At 44.5% G+C, this 20,494-nt stretch overlaps 1 protein-coding gene across 1 annotated transcript in view; it reads right to left on the bottom strand.

Moving 5' to 3' along the window:
- SLC35F1 (solute carrier family 35 member F1) overlaps positions 1 to 13,664 on the bottom strand; it is a 297,787-nt gene extending 284,123 nt beyond the window's left edge. Inside the window, exon 1 of the mRNA XM_087817172.1 lies at positions 13,511 to 13,664. Within this exon, the coding sequence (XP_087673298.1) occupies positions 13,511 to 13,662 (152 nt within the window). The 5' untranslated portion in view covers positions 13,663 to 13,664. The remainder of the gene's footprint in view (positions 1 to 13,510) is intronic.
- Between the last annotated feature and the right edge of the window lie 6,830 nt (positions 13,665 to 20,494).

The following is a 20,494-nucleotide window of genomic DNA, read 5'->3' as shown; positions in this document are numbered from 1 at the left end:
TGCTAAGAATGATTTTGTTGTTGTACCTCAGTCCATAGCCCAAGGAACTGCAGTCCCCGGCACACCGGTCCATTCTGCAGACATTCTCATTTGCACCCTGTCAGAATCACCACTTTCTCTGACAAATTGATAATCCAAAATGAGCAATCTGATACCCATTGTTATAAATGCTTTAAATGGTGCTTTTCGCCTGTCATCAACGAAGGCATACTCTCAGGTTGCAATTAACTTTGAGGCTAGGGAGGTAGTAATTATGGTCCCTTTGCATTGGAAGCAAATGAGTCCATTTATCAGCATTAGAGTTGCAAATGATCAATTTTCTGAAACCAGTGCAAGCAAGGACCTCATTGCCTACACTTCTTTAGGCTTGAGAGCACCCGGCTTTCACTAAGGAAGGTCAATCCAAAATGCATGTATCCCATTAGGGGCAGGAAATAAATGGAAGCATCAAGGAAGAGAAGAAAAAAATGTAAAGAATTTTGCCTGAAAAGCACAAAAATCACACAAATTTAGAATCACACAAATTTGGAATCAGAGAAGATAAAAGAGGATAAATTTTTAAAGTCATGTCATCAAACTCATTATCACCTAGAGCTGAAATGTAACAAAACTATGTTGGGAAAATCGGGGGGCAAATCTTTACAGGGTGGCTGTTCTATAGGTGCAATCACACTTGCAGACACAGCTAGCTCAGAGGTAATTCCACGCTGAATACTTTTATTTTCATAGGTGATACCAATTCAATGTGGTTTTAAAATAAAACATTAAAAACAAAGCATTCTTCTTGAACCAACTCTGAGCCCAAAAAAAGAGAAAAGCATGGTAAGGAAATTTGAGGGCTATCTTCAAATGGGGAAGGTAATTCTTCCAAATCGAAAACTATCCTGTACCTATCTGTGTGTGTGTGTGTGTGTGTGTGTGTGTGTGTGTGTGTGTGTGAGAGAGAGAGGGGGGGGGGAGGGAGAGGGAGAGGAAGGGGGAGGGGAGGGGAGAGGGGGAGGATGAGAGGGGGAGGGGGAGGGGGAGGGGGAGGGAGAGGGGGAGGGAGAGGGCCAGAACAAGACAAAAAGAGATTCAAATAGATCATTACAAATAATACATAATACACTACTTGGGAAATAATTTATGATACAGTATAGTTTACATTTCACATATCCTCAGAAAGGAGAAGTAGGAGACAAAGAAAAGGTCACGATGCCATGGATCCATCATCTTCCTTTTCCTGTATCCGGCACAGTAACGACCCCAGATATTATGATGAAATTTAGAGGCGCTAGTAAGGGGTGGCTGCGGGTGGTTTGTTAACTCAACCTTTCCATCAGTAGATGGTAAACACAATCTTTGTAAATACTGTGCTCTTGCTATGCAAGCTCAGCTTCAAGACTAGTTCCCAACCCTGCTTCCAACCAAATGGGCGCTCCTGCCTCCCCGCTGGCAATGCCGAGCAATCAGTGAATGAAATAACCAGACACGAACTTCCTTCCAGCACTTTCTGGGTGACAGTAGTGTTCCTCTGGTTGGTTTTGTAATGTTTCAGACTTACTCCATAACTAGCTAAAAGACGATTCACACTATTTCAAGGACAGATCACCTATTTTTAGTGACCTGAATGCCACTCACCAAGCTTGGCAGTACTGGTGGGAAAACAGTTAACTCTGTAAAGCTGCAAACGTCCTTTCTAGCATTATCTGACTACACACCCCCTCCAGAGCAGATCTCCCCCTTCCCACCCTCTGTCCTACCCACACATACTTCCCTGCCAACTCATCAGGCCCCCTGTTTTCAAGCAATCACCCCACCCAGGGATTTCTGTAGCCGTTCACTGCCCACCAGCGTGCAGAGAGGTCTGTAAGGCTATCTGTGGAGGCCAGGGCCCCTCTCTGAAAGCACAGTGTTCCTCCAGCCTGCAGCAGCATCCAGATAGGGACAGAGACTCCAGCCATCCCTGGGAACCCAGTGTCACAAAGAGCTCCTCTGATCCCGATAGCATCTGGGCTCCCCCTCATTAGCACATTAAAGCTGCTCTGTCCCTTCCTTCTGAGCTGCTCTGTCTGTCCCACTGCCGGCCTCTATGGAGCCTTTTAGGCCCACACTCATTTTGAAACCTCTCCAGTTCAAGAGGCACTAACCCCTTCCCAAAGCCTGTCAAACTCTCCTTTACAAACCACAGGTACCTGCGAAGCACCGTCACTCAGACCACAATCAGACAGCCGGACCACATGCCTTCTGCCAAATTAGGCTTCCCAAGAGGAGGCTTGCTTAAGACAAAACCCCCTGCCAAAATTTAAATATTCAGCTTTCAAAAAAAAACCACATTGGAGTCAACAGACTTGTGCCTTGTTCACAGATGGGTGGGTTTCACTTCAGAATCTGACAGCCTCAAGAGAAAAACGACCGGGCCAGAGCGGTGCCTGCCTCCACGTCCTGTGTGCTGAGGGTGCTGGTCAGCATTTATCACAGGCCGGGTGACAGCGCAAAGCCAGGAAAACCCAGGCTCCCGTTTTAATTGTGTGACCAGGATAACAACTGCTCAGTGCTTGGCAGTTTCCCAAGCCTTCTTCCAGATGGTATTTCATTTAAAAACCCCAAAAATGCAATGGCAAATGAAGGGCCAGGATTATTTTAACCGGTTTACAAATAAGAAAATTGAGACCTCTCCAAAAAAAGTCCATTGCCTGAGACAAAACATGTCACGTTCTGAAGGGGACAGACACTATCACTCCAATGAACCAGACACAACATCTCTGACAGACTTTCAGTTCCGTCCTCTTTCTCTCACACCCCTCTCCCACAGGTGATCAGAACCCAAATCCTCCCGAGCTCCCTGAGGTCCTGCATCAATTTTCATAGCTGAACTCTCCGATGGTTCTTGCTGGTGTGCTGCCTGGACACAGGCCTGATCCTGAGCCAGCCCTTTCCAAGACATATTCTCAACAGCAGTAGCTTCTTCCTGCCCATCGCACCCAACCTGGTCCTCACCACAAAGGTCAAATAAGCATAAGCGCATAATACTGCCCTGAAATCCTACTTGACTTCTTTGGTATGTGTCCTTCGGACTCTTCAAAATGACAAGTTCCCACTTCTCTCCTTACAAATACTCCTCTCCCCCCACCACCTGCACCTTCATTCTCCATTGAGATCCTTCCTCAGAGTTCACAGAAAAAGAGAAGCCCCCTGCCAGGAACTGCCCTTTATTCCCACCACCAAATCTACCAAATTACTTTCATTTATACCCACATTTCTGTGCCTCCCCTCCTGCACCATGGAGAGTGTCTTGGCTCCTCCCAAAGGCCAACCCTATCCGCCATGCTTGGGATCCCACCGTCCTTGCCTTCTCAGGGCTTCCGCTCCCTCCTTCACCCCATTTCTTCCTGTGGATGCCATTTTACCCCCTCCACTCTATCATACCCACCAGCACATAGATCTTCTGCATTATCTCCTCTGTTAAAAGACTCTCCCTTTACTTTGCTCCTGGTTAAGGCAAAACATCTCAAAAGCTATGTTTCTGAACCCCTACTTCATGCCCCCCCAAACCATTCCACCCAGGCCTCCACCCGCACCACCACTCTGAACCTGTGCTTGTCATCGCCCCAGGTTCTCTGAACAATTCTCTGTCCCTTCCTCAATTACTCAGCAGTCACCTGCTTATTTCCTCCCTCTTGAAACACTTCCTTTAGCTTTTGGATGTTACATTCTCCTATTTTCTCTCCTACTTCGGACCCCTCCTTCTGGAGAGGTCCTCTGCTGGGTCCTTGTTCTCTGTTTGACTCAGAAGCATGTTCCTATCAAGCCCATCTGCTATGCATTGAATGTTTGTGCCTCTAAAATTCCTACGTTGAAGCCCTAATCCCCAGTGTGATGGTGTAATCCCCAATTTGTAGGTGGGGCCTTCAGGAGATAACTAGGTTTAGATGAGGTTATGAGGATGAAGATCCCATGAGAAGATTAGTATGTTTATAAGAAGAAACGGAAGATCTCTCCCTCCCTCTCTCTCTCCCTCTCTCTCTCCCTCTCTCTCTGCCCCCCTCTGCTCTCCCCTCTCTCCCCAAGTGAGGATACAAGAACATGACTGTCTACAAAGCAGGAAGAGGGCCCCCACCAGACACTGAACCTGCTAGCACCTCGGACTTCCCAGCCTCCAGAAGTGAGAAATAACGTTTGTTTTCTAAACAACCCAGCCCATGGTACTTTGTTATAGCAGCCTGAGATGACTAAGACACCATGTTTCAATGCCAAGGGCAAATGCCATCCCAGAAGCCTCCTGCCCTATCTCCAGCCTAGTGTGTTCTCGCTTTCCTTTGTGGTCTTACAAAATTTGCACTTAGCTGTGCAACCACAAAAACTGGTTTCCCTACCTGTGAAAGGATGATAATAACAACTTTTGTTATTATGAGACTAACATAAGATGAAAAACTTTATAATATAAAATATATATTTTACAATGTAAAATTTAATAATTTAAAGCACTGTCTAAATGCTAATTTTAACTCAAACACCCTCATTAGATTATATCAAATTACATGCTAAAGCATCCAGTCCTTCCACCAACCCATCCTCATGCTTCTGTCACATTTTAAATCTCTTACCTGCAGTGTACAAACATGTGTTCAGGCTCCCTTGAGGCTTCACATGCACTGTCAGGCTGTTAATATTTTCGGGAAACTCTATGTTCTTGGGTTATATGGCAATGACCTTGATAGATGACCCTGAAATGGCAGGGTGGGATTCAAATCTGTTCTTTTTCTTCTAATACTCTGAAGGTAGATGAACATTAATGGCTAGCCCTCTTTTGCAAGCCCTGAGTAAAACAAAATTGTATTCATCAAGAAAGATCTGCCTCTTGACCCTGTGTACATTTTCAAGCAATTTTGTTATGGGTTCAGTTTTCCTCTTGAGTAGTTTTCCCACAGGTGAAACAGCTAAATTATGAGGCTCTTTTGTATACCTCTGTAAGATCTACTTGAAAATGTAATCTTTTTGAGAGGTGATCTATGTTATCTTTATTTCTACTTTATTTAACTTGTCCCCTTAATAGGTTATATTAAAAAGGTAATAACAGGAACCAGCCCATACCTGTCTGGTTCATCACTATGATCCCAAAGTGCCCAACATATAGTAATTACTCAATAAATACTCATTGAATAAGTGAATGGATGAATGAATGGATGAGAGAAAGAGAAACCAGTGAAGTACTTGGTCTTGTCTTATATGATGGACTAGTACCTTGTGCTATCTTAAAGTCATGAATAATTAGGAATTGTAGCCCTGTTGTTTTAAATCTGGATATAATTAGCGTGATTTGGTTTTTTTTAAATCCTTTAAGTATTTATTCAGTTGTAGTAGTTTTCCCTAATTAATTTGTTTAAAATGACAGGAATCGGTGGTTTATACTATCAGAACTTGTGAAATGGTATTTAAGGTATTTTTTTAATCATCAGAGACGCATAGGTAAATTTTCTTGAAGGAACGTTTAGAACTTAAATCCAATAGAAAATAATATTTAAAAAAATTTAAGCAATGGTATACTTAAATAAATTATATTCATGTTGTCACTGATTAAGGTATAACTTTTTGTAAGAAAAAAAATAAAAAACAAAATTTTATTGTTTTCCTTGACATGTCCTATGAAATTTCTTAACTATTGCACAGTCACATAGCCTTGTGTAAGGGCAAAATGAGAAGTTTAATATGGATTGCATATCAAAATACTTATTTATATGACTTCAGTATCTAGACAATTGGAAGCATACAATTAGGCACTGTGCATAAAAATTCGTATTACAGACTATAATGATTCACTCAGAAGAACAAGGTGAAAGACCCGGTTAGATTCTGAGGTGCCTCAGGCCAAGAGCAATGTTTCATCCTACCTGTTTCCTCCAGAAGGAGGCTCAGCATACGGTAAGTGATTAAGAACAAATGAATGTGGAAACAACGGGCAGAGTAAAAAGGCAACAAACAGAATGGGAGGAAATATTTGCAAACAATATATCTGCGTAGGTGTTAATATCCAGAATAGATAAATAACTCCTACAATGCAACAACAGCAGCCAAACACACACACACACACACACACACACACCCCAAACCCACAAACAATCCAATTTTGAAATGAGCAGAGGAACTAAATAGATGTTTTTCCAAAGGAGACATACAAATGAGCAACAAATATACGAAAAGTTGCTCAACATCACTAATCCTTGGGGAAATGCAAATCAAAACCACAATGAGATATCACTTCATCCCTGTTAGGATGGCCGGCATGTATCAAAAACAAACACAGAAAGTAGCAAGCGTTGGCACTGATGTAGAGAAGTAGAAACCCTTCTGAACTGTTGGTGAGAATGTAAAATGGTGCTACTACTATAAAAAAACAGCATAGAGGTTCCTCAAAAAATTAAAAACAGTCTGGCTGGTATGCGCAGTGGTTGAGGGACGACCCATGAACCAAGAGGTTAAGGGCTTATTCCTGGTTAGGCTACATGCCTGGGTTGCTGCCTCGATCCCCAGTGGGAGGTGTGCAGGAGGCAGCTGACCAGTGATTTTCTCTCATCGATGTCTCCATCTCTCTAGCCCTCTCCCTTCCTCTCTGAACGTCAATAAAAATAAATAAATAGAAATTAAAAATAGAATTATCATATGATCCAGGAATCCCACTTCTGGGTATAAATGCCCCCAAACTGAAAAGAGAATGTTTTCTTTGTATTGCATTTATTGGGGCGGCACTGGTTAACAGTTACACAGGTCTCAGGTGCACAATTCCATAACATCATCTGTACCCTGTATTGTGTGTTCACCACCTCAAGTCAAGTTTCCTTCCACCACCATTTATCCCCCATAACCTCCTCCACTTCCCCCACCCCACTCCCCGTGGGAATCACCACACCGTTGTCTGCATCCATGAGTTGTTCTCTTTTTTTCCCTTTTGTGCTCAATCCCTCCACCCCCAGCCCATCCCCCAGCCTCCATCATGACAGCTGTCAGCCTGCTCTCTATCTACAGCCTGTCTCTGTTTTGCTCATTAGTTCATTTTCTTCATTAGATTGCACATAGAAGTGAAATCATATGGTATTTGTCTTTCTCTGACTGGCTTATTTCACTTAGCATAATGCTTCCCAGGTCCATCCCTGCTGTTGAAAAGGGTAAGATTTCCTTCTTTTTTATGGCCAAGTAGTATTCCATGGTGTGAATGTCCCACAGCTTTTTATCCACTCATCTGATGGGCATTTGGGCTGCTTCCAAATCTTGGCTATTGTAAATAACGCTGCAATGAGCATAGGGGGGCATATATTCTTTCAGTTGGTGTTTCAGGTTTCTTCTGATATATTCCCAGAAGTGGAATCACGGAGTCACAAGGCACCTCCATTTTTACTTTTTTGAGGTAACCCCATACTGCTTTCCACAGTGGCTACACCAATGTGCATTCCCACCAACAGTGCACAAGGGCTCTCCTTTCTCCACACCTCGACAACACTTGTTGTCGATTGTGCCATTCTCACAGGTGTGAAGTGATACCTCCTTGTGGTTTTATTTTGCATCTCTCTGAAGATTAGCGACATTGAGCATCTTTTCATATGTCTCTTGGGCATCTGTATGTCCTCTTTGGAGAAGTGTCTATTCAGGTCCTTTGCCCATTTTTAAATTACTTTTTTTTTTTAGTGTTGAGTTTTATAATCTCTTTATAAATTTTGGATATTAGCCCCTTATCAGATGGATCATTGGCAAATATGTTATCCCACTCAGTAAATTGTCTTATTTTCTTGATGGTTTCCTTTGCTGTGCAAACACTTTTTAGTTTGATGTAGTCTCATTTGTTTATTTTTTATTTTGTTTCCCTTGCCCAAGGAGATAGATCAGAAAAATATTGCTATGAAAAATGTCCAAGATTTTACTGCCTATGCTTTTTTCTAGGATTTTTATGGTTTTGAGTCTAACAGTTAAGTCTTTAATCCATTTTGAGTTTATTCTTGTATGTGGTGTAAGAAGGTGGTCTAGTTTCATTTTTTTGCATGTATCTGTCCAGTCTTCCCAGCACCATTTATTGAACAGACTATCTTTACCCCGTTGTATCCTTTTGCTTCTTTTGTCAACTATTAATTGACTATAAAGATGTGGGCTTATTTCTGGGCTCTGTATTCTGTTCCATTGACCTATTGTCTAGAAAACAGAATCTTGAAGCGATATGTGCACATTCATATCCACTGCAGCTTTATTCCCAATAGCCAAGAAGGAGAAGCAATCTAAATGTGTATCAACAGGTAAATGAATAAAGAAAATGTGGTATATACATAACTGGAATATTATTTAGCCTTAAAAAAGGAAATTCTGCCATTTGTGACAATGTGGATGAACCTTGAGGCCATCATGCTAAGTAAAATAAGCAAGTCATAAAAAGACAAACACTGCATGATTTCATTTATACAAGGTATCTAAAGTGGACAAACTCTTAGAAACAGAACGTATAATAGTGGTTGCCAGCATCAGTGTGGAAAGGGAAAAGAGAAGTTGTTCAATGGATACAGAGTTACAATTTGGCAAGGTGAAAAAATTATAGAGATTTATTACATAACAGTACATACAGTTGATACTGCTCTATATTACACACCTGTTTAAGATAGTAAATTTTATGTTATGTGGTTATGACCATTAAAAAAATAAATTAATGAATGCATATTTGTATATGTTCATGCCACAGTCAAGAAATACACCAAATATTTAAGGGGTACTTTTCCATGTGTCTACAGGAGTTTGACTTCCCAAGCATACTTTTTTAGAAACATACTCAAGAATTAATGAGTTTAAACAATGTGCAGTGAATGTTCATTGGCCTGAACTCGAATGAGATAGCTAAACTAAAACCTAGTGGTGGTACTTCCATATTCTGCATTCTGCTTTTATAAGAAATGATAATTAAATAGTAAATTAGCTCTTGCATTAAGTAACTTTGTAACTATATGGGCACCCAACTGAAATTCCTATATCATTCACCTCTATGGCAATGTACAGTAAAAATAGACATCTATTATGATGACCCTGAAGCACTGAAGTAAAGGTAAAAAATTACACTGAGATATGTCCACTCTCTTACACATTAATTACTTAGAAATGCATCATCTTTATTCGAGGTAAACCAAATATTTCTTTAATATAAATGTTCATTTCTACAAACCCTGTGCATAAAAATGAAAATACTTGATAATCTTTTCTTTTTATAATTTTGTCCTTGACTTAAAAAATAAATGCATCCTCCAGACATCCTTTGTTTACTACCGATCTTAGAAATGTCTGTTTCTAATCACACCACTCAGTTCCATTTGGCATATTTTGTATTAATCATCCTCATTACTAGTTGATCTTCCCCTTTCATTTTGACATCTGTTAAAAGGAGCAACTTGAGGAAGAGCCACACTATCAAATTTTTTAACAAAAGCTTTCCCATTTGATAAAAAAAGGGATATATAAATTATAACATATGTCTTCATCAACTGTACCTAATACTTAGTTCAAGCATAACCCTGTTCTCTGGAAGCTATTTTGTTGGTTCACCATGTTCTGTCCACCTTATTTAATGACTCAGAAAAGCTATATATACCTATGGTAATTTCCTGTGTGGACATTGATTTTACGTAGGCTTGCTACCAACTCTCTTATGTAGCCTCCTTAATGTTCCTTGGTTTCCTATTCAAAAAAAGTTTCAGAAATTTGAAAATTAATAAAATAAATCAAAATGTAAGTTGGAAATAAGTTCCAAATCAAATGACTAGATAACCCACAGTCACGCTACTGGTTCCATTCTAATGACTAAACATCCCCACTACAAGACTCAAAAGGCAGAAACCTGTTATAACTTGAGACAGCAGTGTATCTCTTAGTGGAAAGAAAGTGGGTCAAAACTAGAAATTCACCGTTATTTTGGGGAATATTTGAAAATAATATTCAAGTGGGGAAAGGCAAATAAAGTTACACACATGCAAAAACAAAATGAGCTATCACATGTTTTCACAAACATTCATTAAGTAATCATTTTAGAGGAGAAAAATCTTCTGCTACTCCGTAGATCAGTATCTATTTCTGTACGTTCCCTGAAATCTACAGGTACCAGCAGTTTCTGGGAGAAGGTCGTCACCTGTGGCCGTGCAGTCTTTCCTTTTTGTCATATCATGCTCGCCCACAGCAGGGTATGAAATACTGTTCCACACTAAGAAATGAGTGAAGAGTTTGCCATATTTTTTCCCTTGTGTGAACCAATAGATTACCTTTGGGAATTAAAGAAGTAACTATTATCCTAGCATTTAAATCATCTTGTATCTCTTGCATTTCACTGCCAAAACAATTTTGCACAGAGTTGGGGGGGGGGGGCGGGGGGGAGAGGCACGGGGAGAGAGAATATGACATATACAATTAACTGGTTAAAAAAATTATCCAGCACCTTTTCTTTCGCCAAAGTCTTGGATACTATGATATTCTAATCTAACTGCTCTACAGAAAGTGAGTAGTCAGTCACTGAGATGCCCAATTGTCATGTACAAAATGCAGCATTCCAAAGCTACAAGCCTTTAAAGAGGGGGAATAAATTATGCAGGGTGAGACAGATTTCATTAAGGTAACACTACACTTTCATTCTAAGCTTCTTGAGAGCAAGTACCTTTAATTAATTATTAATCAGTACTTCTCTTTATCCATCCCTAGGTGGGCAAGATACAGACAGCATGTGTGTTTCCATTTCTCCCTCTTGGTTGGCAGGTAGCTATTGCTGCCGACTGTGACCAGGAGCAGGGTGTCCACCAGGCTTGCCTTGCTCAGGTCTGACCCTTCCCATCTCACTGCACCGTCGTCGGTCTGTGGAATGCGAGGGGCTAACAGCGGTACAGTGTCCCGTTCCAACAATGAAGTGACTGCTGGCCAGCTCACAGAACCGAACACTGCCAACTACATGTCCGGGCGCCGAAAGTCGGAGGGACCTGTTTTTACATTGGCTCCAGGTCTGCAGGCTCGCTTTCCGCTAGCAGCTAAGCTGCTGATGCCAGAGGCAGGTAAACGGAAACAACTGAAGCCCAGAAGACTGAACTGATAGGGCAATGTAAGCGAAAGAAACAGAAGAATTGAGGAAAAGAGAAAAGGGAGAAGAAAAAGAAGGAAAAGCAATCATAAGCTTTTAGAAAATGAACAAAGATGCTCATGGTTTAGGCACAAAGGACCAGCCTTAGAGTCATTACTGACTAGTCCAACACACTTCAAGGGTTCAAAGCAGAGAGGAGCCACCCCTACGCCACTCTCCCGCACACCCTTGAGCCCCGTCACTCAGCAGCCACTGCTAACTCAGCAGCCACTGCTAACTCCGTGCCCGGTTGGGCTGATCCTGGTGCAAAAGCCAAGCCCATCAGCATGCTAACAAAATTATTCCATCGAGACTTCTACTTTTGTTCTGAATTTGTTCCGCCTCCTTACCAGAGGTGCTCCTCCTCAAAAGAAACATTTCCTATCCTTTAAGAATAAGAAAAGACCGTTGACTCGATACAAAATATTATACTGAATGCTCTGAAGAGCTCTGAAGGACAATTAAGTATTTCAGTGAGGTTCCATTCACAGAGGTACCTGTGATTAAATGTCATTGATGCGATCTTTTGGCCTTAGTTCCTCCTCTCTAAATTAGGAATAGTACGAATCATGTCACAGATCACTGAAGGCTTAGTAAGACACAAAGTTCTACCCAGGATGTGTCATGACTTCACTTAATTTGCTTATGATATTCCCACAGGCCCAGCGCAGACAACAGAAATCAGCTGAAAAAATGAAGTTGTGTCGAGCCTTATAGATTTCCAAGTGTTCTCTTCAGTATAATCTCATCTAAGTCTTAAAACTATGATACAAGGGGTAAGACATGTATTATAAAACACATTTCGCACAGGAAGAAGCTGAGGTCCACGTTGATGAACAGCTCTGCCCCAAGCCACATGGCTAGTGACCCGTGGAGGAATGATGACAAGCGAAGTCCCCTCACTCCTGCCTCAGTGATCTTGTCATTCTGGACTTTAAGATTCATTAAATGTCAACAAATAACGTGCATAGAATCAATAAGAAGTTAAGCAAAGAGAAATGAATTATGGCACCATTTTTCCAGTTTGATGAGGGAAATTAATAATTAACATGTTCTGCTTAAAAATTTAAACAGCCAATGCCAAGGCATTTACAATTCAAAAAAACCACAGGTAACCTAAAGACTGGGAACCCACGTACTAGGTACTGAGCCAGCAGCTTCCTGACTTACTGTGCTCATGGTCTTTTTAATGTAGTATTTTGGAAGGTGTTACTCTAAGCTACAAATCAAAGGAAAGAGAAGGCTTTCCTTTCTATTCCAAAGTCATGTCTCACTTCAGAGCGAATTTCTTCTTGTTTGCTAATAAAGAAAAACCTACAGAAGCCCCCACAAGTAAGCTAATACGCACGCCAAGTCTTCACACGGGACGCTAAATGGTTTGGATTTGACACGACTAAATTAAACCATACTCTTAAAATAAGGAGGTCTGTCAGGCTCCTATCTCTGTACATATTTTGTGCTTCCATCAGAGCTTTAAGCCCCAAGGAGCTCTCTGTGAAGTCCTTGGAGAATCTCAGTTGCCCAGATCGGGCGCACAGAAGCCTGCGAGCAGAGCCGCCCCGCGCCGCCCCGCCGCCCCCGGGGGCGCACACGCCCCCAGCCCGGGCACGCAGGCCGGCTCGCGCGGGCCGCAGCGTCAGCTCTCCCACCGGCTCAGGTTCCTTAAGGAGAAAAAGTCCCCTCACATCTCAGTCCAGTTAGGGGCGCCGGGAGGGGCCCGCCGTCCCGCCGGCCAGGCTCCCCCTAGGACGCCGCCCCGCGGTCCCTCCCCGCAGATCCCGGCGCCCAACTCGGCCTCGGGTCAGCGGGCGCGGGGCCGCGCGGCGCCGCCCCTCACTCCCTTCCCGCAACGTGTTTGCACCGCGCGTGGGTCTGAGCCGGGCCTCCAGCCCCCCGCCCGGCCGCCAGCCTGGAAGAGTCGCGGCGGCAACTAAGTGTCTGGCAGAAGCGGGTCCTCCACCTGCCTGCCGGAAACTGTGGCTGCGCCCCATCCCTGGCAAGGGGGTCGGGGACGACCCGCAGGGCTGGCGACACTGCGGCCCGCGCCTTCCACGCCATCCCGGAGCCCCGCCACCCCGGGGTGCCCTCCGGCCGGTGGGCGTAAAGCTGGGGTGCGAGCGGGGAAGGGAAGAGCGGCGGCTTGCGGGGTGTGAGCCGGGAAGGGAAGAGCGGCGGCGTGCGGGGTGTGAGCGGGGACGCAGCCCCAGGCAGGCAAACCCCGCCTCTCCCCGAACTCCCGCCTCGGACCCGGGGCATCCCCGGGCTCCGGGGCTGCGCGCCCTGGGACAAAGCCGCCGCGGCCCCTCTGTGCGCCGGGCCCCGCGTCCGTTCCCTTCGGTCTCCCCAGACACGACCGTCCGCGGGGCCTCTGGCCGCCGGGCAGGGCCCCGGGCCGGCGCCCGCCGCGCTCACCTGTTCAGCACTTTGCGCACCCGCCGGCGCAGGCCGGCCCGGGAGGAGGCGGGCAGGCTGCCGCCCTCGGCCGGCAGGGTCTCGATGGTGGTCACCACATGGTTCGGCGGGGCCGGCGGCTGCGGCTGCGGCGCCGGCTCGGGCGGGATCATCGCGGCGGCGGCGCGGCGATCAGAAGGCGGCCGGGCGCATCGTGCGCCGGCTCTGGGCGGGGAGCGCGGAGGACCCGCGGCCGGCGGCCGGGGCGGTCCTGCCGCGGGGAGGCGCGGAGGGGAGGCTCCCGGCGCCGCCCAGCCCGCCGCGCGCTCCGCTCCAGTCCCGCCCGGCGCGCCCGCTCCGCCGCCGCCCGGCTCTTCCCGAGGAGCGTCCCCGAGTCCTGGCACGCCCGCGAAGGGACCGTGAAAGGTGTCGCGCGGGGACGCAGGCGGTCTCAGAAGACTCCCCGGAGAGGCGCCGGGCGCAGGGCTTCGCCTTCCCTCCCAGCCCAGGTCTCCTCTGGGCGAGCGAGCGCCGCCTAAGCCTGTCCCCTGCTGGCGGGGAAAGCCGCCGCCCGGTGTCTCACGGAGCGGGGGCGAGAGTGAACCCGGAGCCGGGCGGGGGCCGCAGCGGCGTGGACGGGGGCGGCGGACACGCGCGCTCTCCTCGCCAGAGGGCGCTCCCGAGGCGCCTCTTCGCCAGCGACGCTCCTCTCCCCGTCCACAGAGGTCCACGGGGTGCGCTGCAGGGATGTGCGTGTGCGTGTGTGTGTGCGTGTGTGTGTGTGTGTGGGTTACCGTGTGGGTTTGGGATAGATCCTGCTTCTGTGTGTGTGTGTGTGTGTGTGTGTGTGTGTGTGTGTGTGTGTGGGTTACCGTGTGGGTTTGGGATAGATCCTGCTTCTGTGTGTGTGTGTGTGTGTGTGTGTGTGTGTGTGTGTGTCTGTATGTCTGTGTGGGTTTGGGATAGATCCTGCCTCTGTGTGTGTGTGTGTGTGTGTGACCGTGTGGGTTTGGGACAGATCCTGCCTCTGTGTGTGTGTCTGTGTGTGTGTGTGTCTGTATGTCTGTGTGGGTTTGGGATAGATCCTGCCTCTGTGTGTGTGTGTGTGTGTGACCGTGTGGGTTTGGGATAGATCCTGCCTCTGTGTGTGTGTGTGTGTGTGTGTGTGTGTGTGTGTGTGTGTGTGTGACCGTGTGGGTTTGGGATAGATCCTGCCTCTGTGTGTGTGTGTGTGTGTGTGTGTGTGTGACCGTGTGGGTTTGGGATAGATCCTGCCTCTTTAGTTGGTGGAGACTTCCCGCCCCTGCCGGGAGGCCAAGGAATCTAGCACCACCTTCCCCGACAGCAGACATGGACAGGACTCTGAGACATGCGGGCCCCCAGTTAAAAACCCAAACTTAACCCAAATATTACCCCTACACTCACCTGGAGGTGTGTCTGACGTGGCTCTAAACAGACAAGCCGTGCGCAAGGCTTCCTTCCCTTTCCCCTGCGGTCTCCTTGGCACCGGGCCTCTCCCTCATCAGCTCCGCACTGAGGAAGGGGGTAAAGGCAACAGGCTGGGGGGGGGGGGGCAGCCTTTTACCGGTGGCCTGTGTGTGCCAAGCACTGTGACTGACTTTAGGGCACAAAGACAATAAAGGCAGTGTCTCTACCTTCAAGGCATTCTCAGGTCCAGAAAGCAAAACAGACCCACTCAGCCAGATCAACTATCAAGCGGTGCGTGCTACACGGGAAGAAAGAGCAACTTACAAGGAGGCCGAGAGGGTAGGTGGGTCGCCCTGTGACGGAGCTGAGGGAGGAGAGGCGAGGGGGTCCCCGAGGTGCTGGTGGCTGTGTGAACTTCACCTGCTGCGGAGCAGAAGGCCGCCCCTGGCAGAAGTAGCCAAGCGGACAAAGGCCTGATGCAGAAGCACAGGTGTGTTTGCAAGGGACGCGCAGTAAGCTGACGCGGAGGATGTGTAGGAAGTGGCATGGGATGGAGCCGATGCAGAAAGTTTAGTCAACAGCTGCATTTCCCAGATTTCAGCCATTTTTAAATAAATTAATAAGTTTTGCTGTATCTGCATACCACCTGTACAACTACTTATTTAATATTGTTTTAAATGGGTCCCTGAAATGCAAATGTCTAATTTAGCTTCATGCTAAGCAATAATATCCACAAAATTATACATTTGAGGTGCTAATCACATTTTCCCAATAGTCATTAAAATAAAAATAAGTAATAGAATTATGTAAATGCTTGGCACTGTGCCACCTAAAATTCTCTCTGGTGCCACTAGGGGCACATGCTCTATACCTTGGGAAATCCTGCTGTGCATTAAGTAACACGAAAAGAAAAGGCTTTTACAAACTATTATTTTTATTTTCCAAATACTGTATGGGGGAAGTGAGGAAAAAATTGCTTCTATGAAAAGATTTTTCAGTAAAGTAGTTTTAAATTTTCTGCTAGGAGCAAGCAGGTAATGGTTGAAAAACATGTGATAAGAGAAAAAGTTAACTGAGTGAGGTGAGAGCGGGAAGAAATGACATGATAGTATAGCAGAACAAGCTCTGTTGAGACAAGAATTCAGTAGAAAGAGCAGTCCGATATGTGACCTGAAATGGATCAGTTCCCTTTTGTCCAATATGGTAGCTATTTAATGTGTGGCTATTTAAATGTAACTGTAAGTTAACTAAAATTAAATAAAATTACATTTCAAATCCTCAGACACACTAGCCACATTTCAAATGCTTAATAGCCACATGTGGCTAATGCTTATTGTATTGGACAGAGCAGATATAGGACATATCCACCAGTAGAAATACTAGTTTATTTGCTGGGACCCAGCACTGTCAGACTACATGGCCTCAAGGAGTAGACTCCTAAAATTAAACTGAAAGCACAGAACTAAATACAGGTCCCTCAGCAGGGCAATTAGAGGACCAGGCCTCAATTAGTAGGGGAAACGTGGCTTTTTATCATCAGGAATAAGGCTACTGTTCTGACAGAAGCTTTTGATGCCTCACTTGAGTATCATTAATAATGAGGAGATGTAAAATGTAAAGCAACCAGAGAAATTCCTAATTCCCTCAGCCTGCTGCTCAAATTCCCTGGTGTAGCTTCTTCAGAATAAAGAGAGCAAAAAGAAGAGAACTTGGGACTCTTAAGTTAAAGTTGCAGCTATTGAAGTCTATGCTTCTAGAACTCCAGGTCTCTATTGAACGACAGCTATGTCCCTGGCCCAGCCTATCTCTCCAGCAGGCAGGTATCCTACCCTGCATCTTATTTTAGGAATTTCTCCCATGCATATAAATCCTCTGATTTTTTCTTTTCAGCTCCCATATGTAATTTTATGTCATTAATGTTGTTCTATTTACTATGACTATGTAAAAATCATTTCTTCTGGGCCCCAGTTTTTGTATTAGTAAAAATGGAATAATGTAACTGCAATAAAGAGTAAATTAAATCAGATGGCACATAGGAGGTGCTTACTACAAGCATAGAAAATATTAAAAAATACATGTAATACCTATAGTAAGTTATTCTCCATTCACACACTGTTTTCTAATGGCTTATAGGGCCAACATTCAGTATCCAAATCTGTGAACCTGCCACTCGATACAGGACAACTTCAGTCCTAATGGTAATCAATCAACCAAAGCCATCAAGTGTCTCCTCTCTGCAGGACACCAGGGTGTGTAAGAGGTCTATAGACTTCTTACAAAGTCTAGGGCATGACTCCCACATTCAAAGAACTTAAACCTAAATAAATATAGAAATACTTCAAAAAGAGTCATCAGTGAGGAAAGTGAAAGCTGTGGCTGCCATCAATAAGGCTTCAGACAAAGTCTGAAAGTCATGCCAAGGCCACCACCATCATTGGAAATAATGGCCCAACAGAGAGCAGAGGGCCTCAAGGAAGGAGGAATGTTTTGAAAACGTACAACTGAGCCTTTTAATACCTTCTTGAAGACTGGAGAATTTGTAATGGAGGTAGGGGGACTAGAGTCCCAATAATGGCAATGGTGAAGGCTCAAAGCTTGAAACTATGCCTCCAAATTAGAGAAGCACATAATTGAAACATGATGTATACAAATGCCAGTATGTGCTAGTTTGACTCACACATGAGTGTGTATGCCATATTTGGATAAAGACCCTAAAAAAACACTTGAAATATATCATGTATATAAATAATCATTAGACCTTTTAATTTAAGTTTTTTCATGATCTTTCCAATTTCCACTAAAATATTTCCTAAAAAAAACAAAAAGGATGCATATATTTCTGAGGCCTCAACCTAAAAATGACACTAGGTTGATCTTCAGAATTTTAAAGGAATTTCTTCTGAGTGTACAACAGATAAAACTAACTATATGAAGAATCCATATGACACCCACATAATAACAGGGAGTGAGACAGCTTTACTACCCCCCACTGTTTAATCACTGGGTCAGAAAAACTTCAATCAGAAAGCTGGGCAACTTGCCACGTGCTTCTTGAGAAGCCAGAGTCCCTCCTGCACCGCACTCTCCCTCAGAATCTCTCTGTCACACAGAGGTGGCCACTCCCAGACACAGGCAGGGAAAGGGAAGGGGGAAGTATTGGAGGCACGTCCCCATAAAGTGTTTAGACAAGGGTGGCAGGAAGAGGCCATGACGGCCTTCACGTGGACTAACGTTCTCGTGTGATATTCAGAACATTAGAAAGGCAGGAAGCAGGGCTAGGAGACCATCTCATTTCGGTTCACGAGCTGCACTAGAAGAAAGCCCGCTACCCATCTGAAACAGGGCTCTGAATCAAGCACTATCCAGCTGCACTTCTGAGAAGGACTTTTAACTAGTAGTGCCCAAGGGCATAACTGAGTTAAAGATAACTAATGAACTTTGTCGGCAAATACTGGGTTTGGATTGAAGGATTGAATTCACCTTCTCAGAAGATAAGACTTTTTTTAAAGCAATTCAATTCTACATCAGTTAGGATTATTAAATTCAAACACCAAAAGGCAAATCTAACTATCTTAAGCAAAAAAAAAAAAAAGGGGTTACTGCAAGAATAGAAGGACAGGACGGGCTTTTCATTCATTTGTTTGTTCATTCAACAAGTCTTTATTAAACCCCTAGTATGTGCCAGATATGTATATATACAAAATTATTGGCTTGAACAGTTTATGAAAGTCTTTTTATAGGGCACAGTTAACCGTAAGCTGACTCCATTCTCCCCAATGTACTCTGCTGGCCCAAACATTGTTTGTTTATGATCTTGACATAATAGATAGGCTTGTGGGTTTTTTAATTTAAAGATATTAAGACTAATTCACTAAAATTTACTCTCAGGGAATATTTGTACATATGTATTTTTTTAGGTATCCGTGAGAGAGTCATTGATCAGCTGCCTCCTACACACCCCTTACCAGGGATCAAGCCCACAACCAAGGCATTTGCCCTGACCAGGAATCGAACCATGACCTCCTGGTTCATAGGTCATTGTTCAACCACTGAGCCACACCAACTGGGTTAGGTATCCATATTTTTAACCAACGTACAGTTTAATGTCTAAGTTTCTCCTGAAAATAGCAAATAACATTGCATATTTATTAAAATATATATATAATACATACTATATGATATGTAGTATAATATAGATAATAAATAGTACATAATTATATGTTCCACATATATAAACATACATATATGTGTATATGGATACTATACTATTTATATATACATTAGTAGACTATTCTAAACATACATATACGTATATGTATGTGTGTGTGTGTATATATATATGTAAGTGTGAGCATGTGTTTCTATTTTCATTTTTTATATTTCTAGATAGACTTACCCAGACTTTAGAAAATGTGCTGCTGAGTAAGGTAATGGATCCTGGGGCAAGATAATTCTGTGGGTATGGCACCAAGTTTCTGAAAGATGGATTCACACGGCAGAGATTAAAATAAGAGGGTGTGCTAATGGAGCATCTGACTTAAAAGTTAGCAAGATCATAAATTTCAGTGCTTTCCCCCTCCCCCTTGAACACAGAGAAAATCATATTTAGTATAAAGCTTTAAACATTTTCCTGTTTACAATGTCATTCCCTTTGGTTATGCCAAAATCTCAGTAGAATCAGATAAAAACATGGTGGGATTGTGGGGTACTGAGACACAGGGAGTTGGTTCTCATATTGGTTCCCATTGAGAAGGAGCAAGATTACCCAAAAGGGGCTCATCCAGGAATGTCAGAAAGAGACTAGAAGCAAGGTGACTAGTGGCCCACGATGGAACCGGAGCAGCAGGAGCTGCATACGACCAGATGGGCAGCTGTGGGATTCAGAACTCAGGAAGGACTTAAGGCAACATTCTTCCTTTCTCAACACACACTAGGCCCAGGGTTTTTCTCCCCGGCACCTTTGGCATTTTAGTGGGACAAATCTTTCTTCAATAAGTGTGCCCCTCTCTCGCAGGGTTAGGCGTAGCTGCTACCACCCACCAACTACTCATAACTGGGCATCAACCTATTCCAGACATCTTGCTCCCAGCCACCACTTCACAAAAGATTTCCACAAAATAACTTTGTTCCCTGTGGGGCTTCACCAGTATCAAAGAGTGTGATCATACTGTCAAAGCGTCAGCATCACCATTGTGTACTTGTCAAGTGTGCCTAGGACACGTAATAAGCCAGAGACACATCACCTAACCGAGGGGCAGAGCGGTCAGGGTAAGTGTGGAGGAAGCCACTGTTCCTGGAGAGAAGATAGGGTCCCACTTGGGGAGGCTGTTCCAGTGGCTAACCTGTCACCATTTCAAAAATAATTGGGGTATTTTTTTAAGAGGGAAAAGTCAAACCTTTTCAAATGGACTTTTATCCAAGTCCTAAATGCCTGTTTGTTGACAGGATAAAAGAGCACAGTGAGGTGTTGGCTCCGGTGCCCAGTGAGTCCGTATGGAGATGCTCTTGCGAGCGCTCAGCAGAGCCGGTGAGTGTGGGCATGTTCGGTGAACGGGAAGTGGGGAGGGTGAACAGAAA

This window comes from Miniopterus natalensis, chromosome 5, assembly GCF_054644295.1.
Source record: "Miniopterus natalensis isolate mMinNat1 chromosome 5, mMinNat1.hap1, whole genome shotgun sequence".
Lineage (NCBI taxonomy): Eukaryota > Metazoa > Chordata > Mammalia > Chiroptera > Miniopteridae > Miniopterus > Miniopterus natalensis.
Note: the sequence above shows the minus strand (reverse complement) of the source record. Positions and strands in the feature narration are given on the sequence as shown.